At 37.4% G+C, this 12,070-nt stretch overlaps 1 protein-coding gene across 1 annotated transcript; it reads right to left on the bottom strand.

Moving 5' to 3' along the window:
* Positions 1–7,527: 7,527 nt before the first annotated feature.
* On the bottom strand, positions 7,528–9,696 carry LOC132993258 (interferon-inducible GTPase 5-like). Its single transcript, XM_061062985.1, is given in 3 exon segments — positions 7,528–8,853; positions 9,125–9,612; positions 9,614–9,696. Coding segments are annotated over 3 exon segments (1,191 nt in total). The 5' UTR covers positions 9,682–9,696; the 3' UTR covers positions 7,528–8,218.
* Positions 9,697–12,070: the final 2,374 nt, after the last annotated feature.

The following is a 12,070-nucleotide window of genomic DNA, read 5'->3' as shown; positions in this document are numbered from 1 at the left end:
CTTCACTCTCTTTAGCACTTAATGGGAAACTAATTTTTTTTTTTTTGACTTGTTAAAAACCACTTTGATTTATTGTGTTTATACTAAGGGTTATTTTCTGAAGCCTCATAATAATAAAATATTATATATTAAATATGTAGTTTTTAAACCATAATACTCTGAGTTCCCTGTAAAAAAAAAAAACTGAAAATTCCCCTTGCGGGGATCAATAAAGATAAATCTTAATCTTAATCGTAACTGTCCACCAGTGGTCACCAACCTTTTTAAGACCAAGATCCCTGACCTCAGCTTTGGTGAAAGACAAGATCTACCTATTGAGGAAAAAAAGACAGCCCAGGTTGTATTTCCAACTTGAGGCCTTTTATTTAAACTAATTGTATTTGAATTACATGAAATGTGTTGGTCCAGCTTTCAAACTGTTGCTACCAAGAAAACAGTAACACAAAATAAATGCATATGGCTCATTTTCCACTTGTATGAGGAAATTATTGTTTCCATAAAAGACAACAAAGAAAAAAAATCTCCACACTTGCAGTGAGCAGATCATATTAAGTGCCATTGTAAACCATTTTGCTTTCTAATTACATGACATGCTTTAGTTCAAATTTGAGAATTTTAGCAACTAAGGAAACACTAACAAAAAATAAAGGCTTGAGGCTTATTTTCCATTTGTATGAGGAAATGATTTTGTTCATAGTAGACAAAGAAAGAATCAATACACTTGCAGTGAACAGGTCATATAAGTGCCATTGTTGTGAACGTTTTGCTTATCAATTGAAGCTTCATGCAAGTTAATACATTTAGCCTACCATGTGCATTTTAGAAAGTAGAACTCTAACATATGCTATCAAAATTCTTAGTCAGTGCAATTAAGATAAGTGCAGTTATGTGTCCCCTCCCATCCTCTGCATCACTTTTCACATCATCAGAAGGCAAAACTGTTGCAGTCATGCTACTCACTCAACTCAGTGGGATGGCTGTGACTGAATACTGTCTGTGAGTGCCTTGTAGTTTGGCTCATAGTTACAGACAGCCAGTCTGAGACAGTCAGTGAGGTGTCTGTCAGTTAGGCGGCTCCTGTACTTTGTTTTGATTATTTTCATTTGTGAAAACGCCATTTCACAGAGGTAAGTGGATCCAAAGTAGGCACTCACTCTTAGTGCACATGCAGTAAGAAGAGGAAACTTCTGCTGACAAGTCCACAAAAGTCAGTGTCCCTTGATCTGGCTTTCAGCTCTATGTCATTTTGCAAATCAACTATCTCCATGTCAACTCCACTTTGCAAAGAAAATACTTGCTGGAATTTGGCTGATAACTGTTCTATATCAATGGGCAGGAATGGGTTTGAGACGAATGCTGCAATATCTTCCATGACGTCTAACCAAAACACCTATTGAACTCTGTTGCCACTTTGTCCAGGTGAGCACAGTACTGCTCAGGGTGAAAAGCATCCTTGTCTTCGATGGCCTGTGACATTTTTTCCAGGTTGGAAAAGTGTGTCAGCGTCCCGTTCTTTAGATGTGTGGTCCAAACACCGAGCTTGGCCTTGAACGCATTCACTGCGCTTATCATGTGGGGCAGGTGTCGGTCTTAACCCTGGAGCTCGTTGTTTAATGCGTTCAGTTTTGCCGTTAGGTCTGTCAGAAACCCCAGGTCCAGTAGCCACGCATCATCAGACAGTTGCTCGTGCTCCTCGTTCCTTGTCGACAGAAAAGTCTTAATCTCTGGCAGCAAATCAACAAAACGCTGCAGCACTTTGCCGCGACTCAACCACCGGACATCAGCGTGGAGAATTAGGTCTCCATATGCGGCATCGAGCTCATCCAATAACGCCTTGAATAAGCGGTGCTAAAGTGCTTTTGCTCGAATCAAATTCATCAGTTTGACCACCAGTGCCATTACATGAGAAAAGTCCAGGACCTTCCCAGCTAAGGCCTGCTGATGAATAACACAGTGGTAATTCACAAAGTCAGGAAAATCGGGGTCATTACAACACAGTGCTACGAAACCAGCGCGCACACCGCGCATTGCCGGGGCCCCGTCAGTAGTAATAGCAACCAGTTTATGAATGGGGATGTCGTTTTCACTGACATATCTTTTAAACTCATTGTAAATATCCTCACCCTTCGTTCTCTCTTTAAAATGCAAAAGAGTGAGAAAGTCCTCCTTTGTTGTAGAATCCTGGAATGCCATTCTGACAAATACAACAAGCTGAGCCGTATCCATGACAACCTGGGATTCATCGAACTATAGAGAAAAATATTCACAGAGAGACCAGTGGTCTACACTCTCTTTAGCAATAATTGTGATGAGCGTTCACTGCCATCTAGTGGTCATAGTACTGATTTACACAAAATGTAATTAAAATTTATAATACAGATATTCAATTTAAATTATCAACATTAATCAAAACACAACTTTATCTTTATTATAAGCACTTTTTTACATTACTGGTGTAGACAATTTACATGATTAATTTGTCATCAAATAACATGAATAAATTCTGATTTATCCACTTCTACACACATATCCATGTGTGTGTGTGTGTGTGTGTGTGTGTGTTTTTTGAGGGACAAAATAAAGAAGATATGGCTTTCACTTGAGAAAATATGAATCTTCCCTGTTCGTCTGAATTAACGACGTAGATATCTCATTGAGAGGGAAAAAAAACTGCCCCGTTTTTATTAACTAACTAGAGGCTTAACTAATTTATTCAGAAAAACACAAGATTTTTTATTTTCACTAGTTATTACAATAAGCTTCTGTAAAAGAGGATTCATCTGATCAAATTAAACTTCAATAAGCAATAAACCTTAATGATCATTCTTATTCATTTGTAATTTATTTATTTATTTCAGGAGATATCATTTAAAACTGGGGAAATGACATGTGGAAAAGGAGCTATATGTCAGAATTGATCCCGGACCGCCCACTTAAAGAACTACAACCTCCATAAGGAAGCTGGCACACTAACCACTATGCTACCAGTGACCCTGAATTATTTTTTTCTAATAGAACCAGCTGGTGTTGTCAAAATGTTTCAACAGTTAACACTTGAAACATACACAGGGCGAAAATATACTGGCAGTACGGGTATGCAGTATAAAACAGTTTGTTCCTTCATTCAGCTGCATACAGCAATGAATATCAAACAACACAGTCACTCAACACACAAAGAAATCAGGAAATCAAGTGCCAGGAGTTCTTGAGAACACCACTGAGACAACGTGAGACAGATCCCTCATCTCCTCTGCAAAAATCAATGAATCTTTATTTGTATAGCTCCAAATCATAACAAATGTTGTAAAATGAAGTAAAACCAACACTGACTTTCCCTAAGTTGAGACACATGGAAAATAACATACCTTTGTTGTTTATTTGCACAAACCTGAGTCTATTAGCTTCAACATTGTAAACCTCCATCTGTTAGGTTCTTCATTGTTTTTTCTTGTATAGAACTGGTCAGCCTCGTTAAAATGTGAAACACTGGATATTTACCTGCATAATGTTTACAGAGGAGGTAAGTGATCATACACATGTGAAAGTCTGTGAAGGAGTCTGTGTGTCTGTATTCATTCTCCATACTACAAACGACAGTCTCTGCAGGCACTGGCTGAGAGCAGGAGTGTGTGATGAGTTTGTCCGCCTTTGAGAGCTATTAGGGCGGATAGAAGTGTGTGGAAGTCGGCCTCTGGCTGTGGAGGTGAAGACCAGGAGTGTGTGATGAGTTTGTACTGTTGATCTCTGTAAGCGGAGCGGAGTGAGGAGGACATTGAGAACGTGCATAAAATGTCACTTCCTGGAGCTATCACGGAAAATATTTTTTATTTTTAAACGAAAAACGATTTATTCATGTAAAAAGTTACCTTTTAAAGCCCCTTTAAGTTAGTTATTTTGACTTGTTAAGAACCACTTTAATTTTTTAAATGTTTATATTAAAGGTGATACCATTGGACATAGAGATGTTCATGTAAAAGAAACATGTTGGAGCCTCTGAGAGACATGAACAAGCTGAAGGAAGCACTGTCCAGTATGAACACAGAATCAAAAGCAACAAGTCCAGAGGGAGTTTGATTTTTTTTTTTTAAAGCATTACTCAACGTTATTTTTAGAAACAATATATTTGATATCTGCTATAATGTTTAAAATGTTGCATACAATACCTTTAAAGTTACTCCTGTTGAAAGACACAAGGGTGTCTCAGGTAGTAACTTTGTTAAGCAGCTAATATTTCCTTTATTTTTCCACAGATTTTGTAGGAGCACCGTAAATGTTGTGTGTCTGGTGAGCTGGAGGTTCAGAGGGCCTCATAAAAAGTCTGCTTAGGGCTTAGGGAGCATTTTTGGTTGCAGCTTGTAAACAAAACATTTAAACAGAGCCCTCTCCTCTTGGGGCTCATTGTCCCCAGAAGTGCACACTCACTGCAGGATGTAGTGTGTACAGTTACTGCTTGTACTTACACTGTAAGCTACCGCACGCTAACTACCGGTGTTTGTTGGCACCTGCCTGTCCAACAGAAAGCAGGCCAACTCCCAATGTTCACCATCATTTTGGAACGAGCTTTATCCCCTTTTGCGATTTGAATTGCGTCCAAATCGCTGAATCGTGTCCACTCCTAAACTCACCTGAGCTGTCATTGGCTGGGGATAACACACCAGCGACCTATCCAGAAACATCCCGAGTCAACCAAAACATCAAAATCTTGTCAGAGGACAGAGTCCCTACAGACACTACAGTCTCCACCACACGTGGATGGAGGCCCAGAAGTGATGATTGAGTGACATTATTTTGTACAAGTGTATATTCTATTTTTTTCCAGAAAAACCTACTGACTCTGCCTTTAAGCTAGGGTGTACACTCCACACTCAACTAACGTTGAAACTTGTTGATTTGCAGCTTCAGTCATGTCAGTGTTTGTCTGCCCCACAGGGATGTAAGGTTCATTGTAACGAATATATTGTCACATCTAAACTGACCAAAATATTGTTGCAGAGATGAAGTTTTAACTTCATGTGACCAGTCAGTGGAAAGCTTTTATCTTAATGCAGTGTGTTTGTCTCTCAAGCCTTGTTGTCTTTAAAACAGACAAACAGCTGAGAGTAACTTCTGTTTAAGGACAAAGAGCAACAAAAAAGTTCTGCAAAATATGACAAGGCAGGATGATCAGGTTATAACTAAAAACTACATTTTTAATGTACAGCTGGTGTAAAGAAACAACGGTGACATCTAGTGGTCAAATCAGCACAAGGCTTTAAAACACTTCACAATCATTTCTGAGGGATGTAATCTCCAGTGGGAACTAACCTATGCTTGGATTTATGCACAACTGGTGCAACCCATTTCTGATTTGTTTTTTCTTTTTAAGATTATTTTTCAGCCTTTTTGTCTTTATTGGACAGCATGGAAGCGATTAGTGATCAAAATTCAAATGATAAAGCTAATTTGAAAATTCAAATGCATTAACAGAAATGCTTTTTCATTTTCAGAATATGAGTGTATTATTTGACTCAAAAATAAAATGATGATTCATTTATCTAATTTGAATTTTAGTTTTCAACTTCAAAAATGCACTTTGACTAAATTAAGAAGAAAATTACATTTGCTTTTTCATTTTCAAAAATTGCCCCGCTAAATCTGTATCATAATTCAAATGAAAAAGCTAATTTTAAAATAAAAACACAGGAACAGAAACACGTTTTAATTTTCAGATTATAGGTGCATTAATTGACCTATATTTAAAATGAATATTCAGTCATCCAGTTTGCATTATACTTTTACTCTCTATGTATGCATATTGTATGACATAATTCAAATGAAAACAAAAAGGTCTTTGGCTTTCCGTTTTCAAACTTGCTGTGCTAAAAAGTGATCATAATTCAAACCAACTTGAAAACGAAATGGCAAAGTGGACAGCGCAGGAAAGTGACGTCAGACTCCAGATCCCAGGCAGGTGAACGTAAAATTTACAGTCTAAGACCGGTTTATTGATAGATTATAGATCACTCTCTTCTCTGCTTAACTTAGTTACATTAAAAAAGATTATCGATTGAATTTTCTGTTTCAAATAATCTCTCCAGCTCTGTACACAAAGTGTCTCTCATCCTCATCCTCTGTGCATAATGGCACACACTCTCCCTCTCGACCGACTGTATGAGCTCTCTCTCCCTTTCAGAGATTGTGTTGTAGTTATTAAAAGAATAATCAACTACAAGGCTAAAATTGAATCAAAATCAGGGCAACAACTAGTTTGGAGCTTGTACCAGCGTTAAAGATTCACCCCGCCACCCATCGTACTGCGTGTTCTGCCCGCTCGCCTCATAGACTGTAAACATTACGTTCACCTGCCTGGGAGCTGGAGTCTGACGTCACTTTCCTGCGTCGTCCACTTTGCCATTTCGTTTTCGAGTTGGTTTGAATTGTGATCACTTTTTAGCACAGCAAGTTTGAAAACGAAAAGCCAAAGACCTTTTAGTTTTCATTTGAATGATGTCATACAATATGCATACATAGAGAGTAAAAGTATAATGCAAACTGGATGACTGAATATTCATTTTAAATATAGGTCAAATAATGCACCTATAATCTGAAAAATAAAACGTATTTCTGTTAATGCATTTTCATTTTAAAATTAGCTTTTTCATTTGAATTATGATACAGATTTAGCGGGGCATTTTTTGAAAATGATAAAGTAAATGTCAATTTCTTCCTCATTTTAATTTAGTCAAAGAATGTGCATTTTTGAAGTTGAAAACTAAAATTCAAATTAGATAAATGAATCATCATTTTATTTTTGAGTCAAATATTACACCCATATTCTGAAAATTAAAAAGCATTTCTGTTAATGCATTTGAATTTTCAAATTAGCTTTATCATTTGAATTCTGATCACTAATCGCTTCCATAGGACAGGGAAAGCTGAGAAGAGATTGGAAATACAGGATAGAGAAGGGAGTGACGTTCAACAAATGGTAATGGTCAGGAGTCAAACATGCTTTGAGGACTTTGTGACCTCAGTACGTGGGACTCCTGCTCTACCAACCGAGCTAAATCAGCACCCCACCACAGCTGATTTTAATCGATGCTTTCATGTGCTGTTGGGGGACATTATACTTAATCCAAAAATTACCAACCCTGCCTTTAATTCAGAAAAACTGAACAGTTTTTTTCTAAATGAATGCGATATCTACGTCATTAATTCAGAAGAACCAGGAAGATTTTTATTTTCTCAAGTGAAAGCCATATCTTCTTTATTTTTTTCCCCTCAAAACACACACACAAGTTGATTATTAAAATTGAATGCATGTATTATAACTTGATGAATTAGGTGGTGTGTAACTCATTACTATGACCACTGAATGGAAGTGAACACTCATCCCATTAAGTGCTAAAGAGAGTGAAGACAGTTACAAGGAACAGAGGGTATTATGGTTTAAAAACTACATATTTCATATAAAATCTATTAAATAATCTTTAATATAAACATTTTAAAAAATCAAAGTTCTTAACAATTCAAAATAACTAACTTAAGTTTGTTTTAATGATTTTATTTAAAGACTCAAGAACATCAGTTTAAACATGTTATAAACATTTTGATATCAACACTCATGTTTCCTGATTTGAACAGATTACTGATATGTGCAGCTGGATTATAAATCAGTTTAGTGTACAGCACTTAAAAACAGCAGAGCTGTACATAAAGAAATAGTTAAGCTCTATGCATTATAAACCTTAATACAAAAATAACATTATCACTATGAAGACGATCAATAGGCATGTTTCAATGTGATTTAATGCTAAAAGTTATTCAGTAATACAAACATTTAAAAACAAACTGTTTTAAATGGGATTGGATGTAAGAAGAAAATGAAAAAACATGAAGCACATTCTCTAAAATGTGAAGCTAAAAGTCAAAAGTTGATTCATATGAACAACATTTAAGGATGAGATGAATCACATAGATCAATAATGTGAGAAGCATTGTGCTGCAGCTAGACTTACTCAGTCTGCATTTCTCTTTTTCTAGCTGGTTATTTCTAACTTCTACATTTTCACTGTAGTCAGTTCTTCACATTAATGTTTTCATTTACAAACTAATTTAATTTCATCATGGATTTTCTCTTTTTAACATCTTATTTTCAATGTGATTTATATTAATCAATCAAAATGTACACATTGTTTTACAGCACAAATAAGTACTGAATGCTATTTCTTTAACATTATCACCCTGTGGTGTTCAAGTGGACCCTAGTAAATACCCTCTCTGCATCGTCAGCAAGCATGTCAAGGATCATGTTAAGACTTCTGTAGGTAAAGGCAAAAGAGAGGACCATTGTTACTGGGATTCCAAGTAGTGGAATGAATCTGGCCCCCTCCTCTGCTACCAGTAATACAACTAAACTGCTGAATTGAGACAACAACCTCATTAAAAGTTCAGGAGTTAATTCTATTGCTATCAGAGGTGACATGATGACTTCCTTCAATTCCTCATAAGGAACACCTGAGTAGTTTGCCATTCTCTTCAGTGATGGGATGTCAAGACCAAACCCGAAAACATATCTTGTGATGACACCGACCAGCAAGGCTGCATCAACAGCAACAGAAAGCCCCGGAACTGGCACACCTCCTACAGCTGCAGATAGAGTAGCAAAGTATTTGACCTTTCCTTGGAAAGCCTTTTTCTTTTCTTTGATCATGTCCAGACTGATGTTGGGCATGGCAAGCAGAAAGGCTTCCTTCTGGAGTTCAGGAAGTTCTTGCTTCAGGGTCTCCACTAGCAGAGGGAAATCATACAGTTTCAGGTGAAAGCTGGACACCAAGAAGACCTGAGGAGACTGGAGACCTAGATCCTGAAGACCTGTGTCAGGAAATAAAAGTTATTCAGGGACAGTTCTTTCTTAGATCAACAAATTAGATTTATTGCCAAGAAGAATTGTTACAACAAAGAAATAATCTAGCAAACAAATGTACCTTACATTTTGTGGGATGTTTATATATATACAGTAAATATAGATAGAGATAAAATAATACTCAAAGTTAATGACAGCATTAATGTCAAAAGAACATTCTAAGCACTGAGGTAAATCAGTTTATTATTTAAATTATTTCTTAAAGGATATATCACCTACCCTGGATGCAGTTGTTCCTGATTTGTGTCAGGGTCCTTTCTTCATTGAACTCTGTCTTACGTCTTTTCTCATTACGTATGTTATCATCAATCTTTGAGCGAACAAAGTAGAACTTCTTCTTCATCTTTTGAATCTCCTTAGCCAGCTTCAGATCATTTTCTGTGAAGCGATCAGCTGAGATGATGATGAAGAAGTCAAACTGTTTAAATCCAACCTTCTTCAGGTACTCAGCAGCAGGATACTTGGTGGTGCCGAAACCAGGAAGATCCCAGAATATCACATTGGGATAGTTTGGATGGGAGTACGGTGTGACCTCCATGGTGGTTTCTACACAACCAGTAGGAGCAGCTTTCTCATCCTCGTCGTCTATACCTCTAATGGCATTAACAAAGGTGGATTTACCAGAGCCAGTCTCTCCTGTGACAGCAATATTTAGAGGAACATTTTGCTCCTTGTCCAAATACTCCTGGATCTTTGCACGAGCTAAGTCGATCATTTTTCACCAGAGCTTCTTTCATTTCTGTATCTATTTGTTGACGACCAGATTGATTCCCCATGGTGCTTCTTGAAAACTGGAATAAAAGAGATGTTATAAAGTCACTATAATCCTCTGACAAATAAAAGTGAATGTAAGACTACAATGATAAACATCATGCACAAAGAAAGTATGATGGAAGAAAACACTTAGTATGTCGAGTACAGCAACACATGAAGCTTTTCTCTGTATAAAGTCAGAGATTCAATTCTGCCAAGACAGGAAGGGGGCTGGGTGAAAATAAAAAACAGGAAACTTGATCTTCCCTGCAGGCTGGAGTTGATTTAAGACAACTGTTATCACACTGCTAAGTACGGCACTGACCAAAAAGACTTTACAATCTGTTAATGAATATAACATCAAACACACAAATGATCTTCAAATATGAATGTTTGTCCACAACTCACACCAAATACATCTCACAATGAGCAAAGTGCTGTGTTTATTTATGAATCTGTTTATTTGTCAGGGACATTACATGTAAGCATTGTTAAATCTAATTAAAGTGCAACAGATGTAATGTATCTAGGACTTCTAGACATGGCTAATGTGCAGTCCTTGTTCCTGGTTAGGCTTTGAGGAAATAACACAGATGATACACCAACGCAGTAAAATAGACATACAAACTGACATTTGCAGCAGATAAAGATGCATAAAAACAAACAGTAAAGCAGACATAGACACGCAGATTGAAAATACTTACTAACTGAACACACATTTTATGCTATACTCACCAGATCAAAAGATCACTGTACGAGTTGTTCAACTTTTAGAAATGCAGACTCAAAGAAGCATAGAAACAGTAGAAAAGTTTATCAAGTCTTGGTCAGCAACCAATCAAAAGTCCTTCTGAGTTCAGGAACACCCTTATTTTTAAAGCAGCTGACTTTTAAGAAACATGCTGATTTACAGGAACAGTAGAAGCTGCGTACTCTCACGTCTTCTGCAGGTTAATAATAGTGCAAATCTTTATTGTGGCTGCTGCTAGAAATCCTCCTTTTCTACATTTTTAGTTTTCATCAAAGCTTTGTCTGTTCCAAAACTAGTGATGTTGGGAGGCCTTATTGTGTGATATCTTCAGCTTTCAACAGCACTATTAATGGTGAATAATATCAGAAGCATGGGGATGTTTCAGCAGCTCTGAAAAAAAATGTGTTTTAGGTTTTTACTAATTTACAAATGTTATTTTTCATGGCAAAAGCTTTCACTTTGATTTCGTACTTCTTAGATTCTCTCCTCAGGTTTATTGAGAGGACAGGAAATCACTCCATGGGAAAGGGAACAAGCACATGAGATTGTGGTGAGACGCCCTCGTCTCTGAGGTGTTGCATGCAGAAGTTTCTGTGACTGATGATTGCAGCAGCGGTCAACTGGCTGTTTTTTTGTGTCTACAAAAGTTATAATACGTGCTCACTAAGGTGAAACGTTTTAATGACACCGCGCAAAAAAAAGGAAAACTCACCACACCAACTCATGACAGTAGGCTACTTCTCAAAGTGTGGGAACGTTTAGTGAGCTGTTTCTCACCTAGGTTTGAATGTTTTAGTGTGTGTGTGTGTGTGTTGTAATTATGTTTATGTAGTAGTTTTTCTGTAGCTTTGTTCATGTGTGTGTGTCTGTATTTGTGTGTGTTCAGGTTTGTCTGGTTGCCCTCAGCTTCTAACAGGCTGTGATACATTGTGCAGCTCTAATCTCACATTTTGGTTTTATTCCCAGCAGATACGAGAGAGTTTGTGTGTTGTGTGTTCAAATTCAGGATGTACGTGTGTAATTTTCACTTTAATAAAGTGCTTAAAAAAATAGAATGTACCTGAAATCAGGGCGGCTGTAGCTCAGTGTGTAGGGACTTGGGTTGGAAATCGGAGGGTTTCCAGTTTCCGGAACAAGTCCGGAAACTGGTCTGGTAGCTGGAGAGGTACCAGACCACTTCCTGAGAACTGTTGAGGTGCCCTTGAGCAAGGCACCAAACCCCAAAACTGCTCTGGAGCGCTCGCTGTGGGCAGCCCCCCTCACTCTGAGACCTCTCCATTAATACATGTTCATATGATCCTGTTTGTGCGTGTGTGTAGCATGTTCATTAAACAGAGTGTGAAACTGAATTTCCCCTCACAGAATTAATGAAGGATAAATTGCTTTTTTTGTGTTCGTGTTCAAAAACATCAAAGGACTGTGATGTCACAGGATAGTTGTGATGTCACTACCAGCGTGTTATTTGTGTCCTAGAACACACAAACGTCTAGAAACACATAGCTAACACAGCCACAGAGACAAACAGGAGTGAAACAAACCTCATCCCAGTTCAAAGTCTATTATTTTGTCAGGTGCGATTGAGTTTTATAGAATAACGAACACAATGGCAAACAGACAACCGGAGCAGGAATTTCTCTCTATCGAAAAGAAGAGAGCCATGA

The sequence above is a fragment of the Labrus mixtus genome, chromosome 18 (genome assembly GCF_963584025.1).
Source record: "Labrus mixtus chromosome 18, fLabMix1.1, whole genome shotgun sequence".
NCBI lineage: Eukaryota > Metazoa > Chordata > Actinopteri > Labriformes > Labridae > Labrus > Labrus mixtus.
This window is presented reverse-complemented; position numbering and strand designations above follow the sequence as displayed.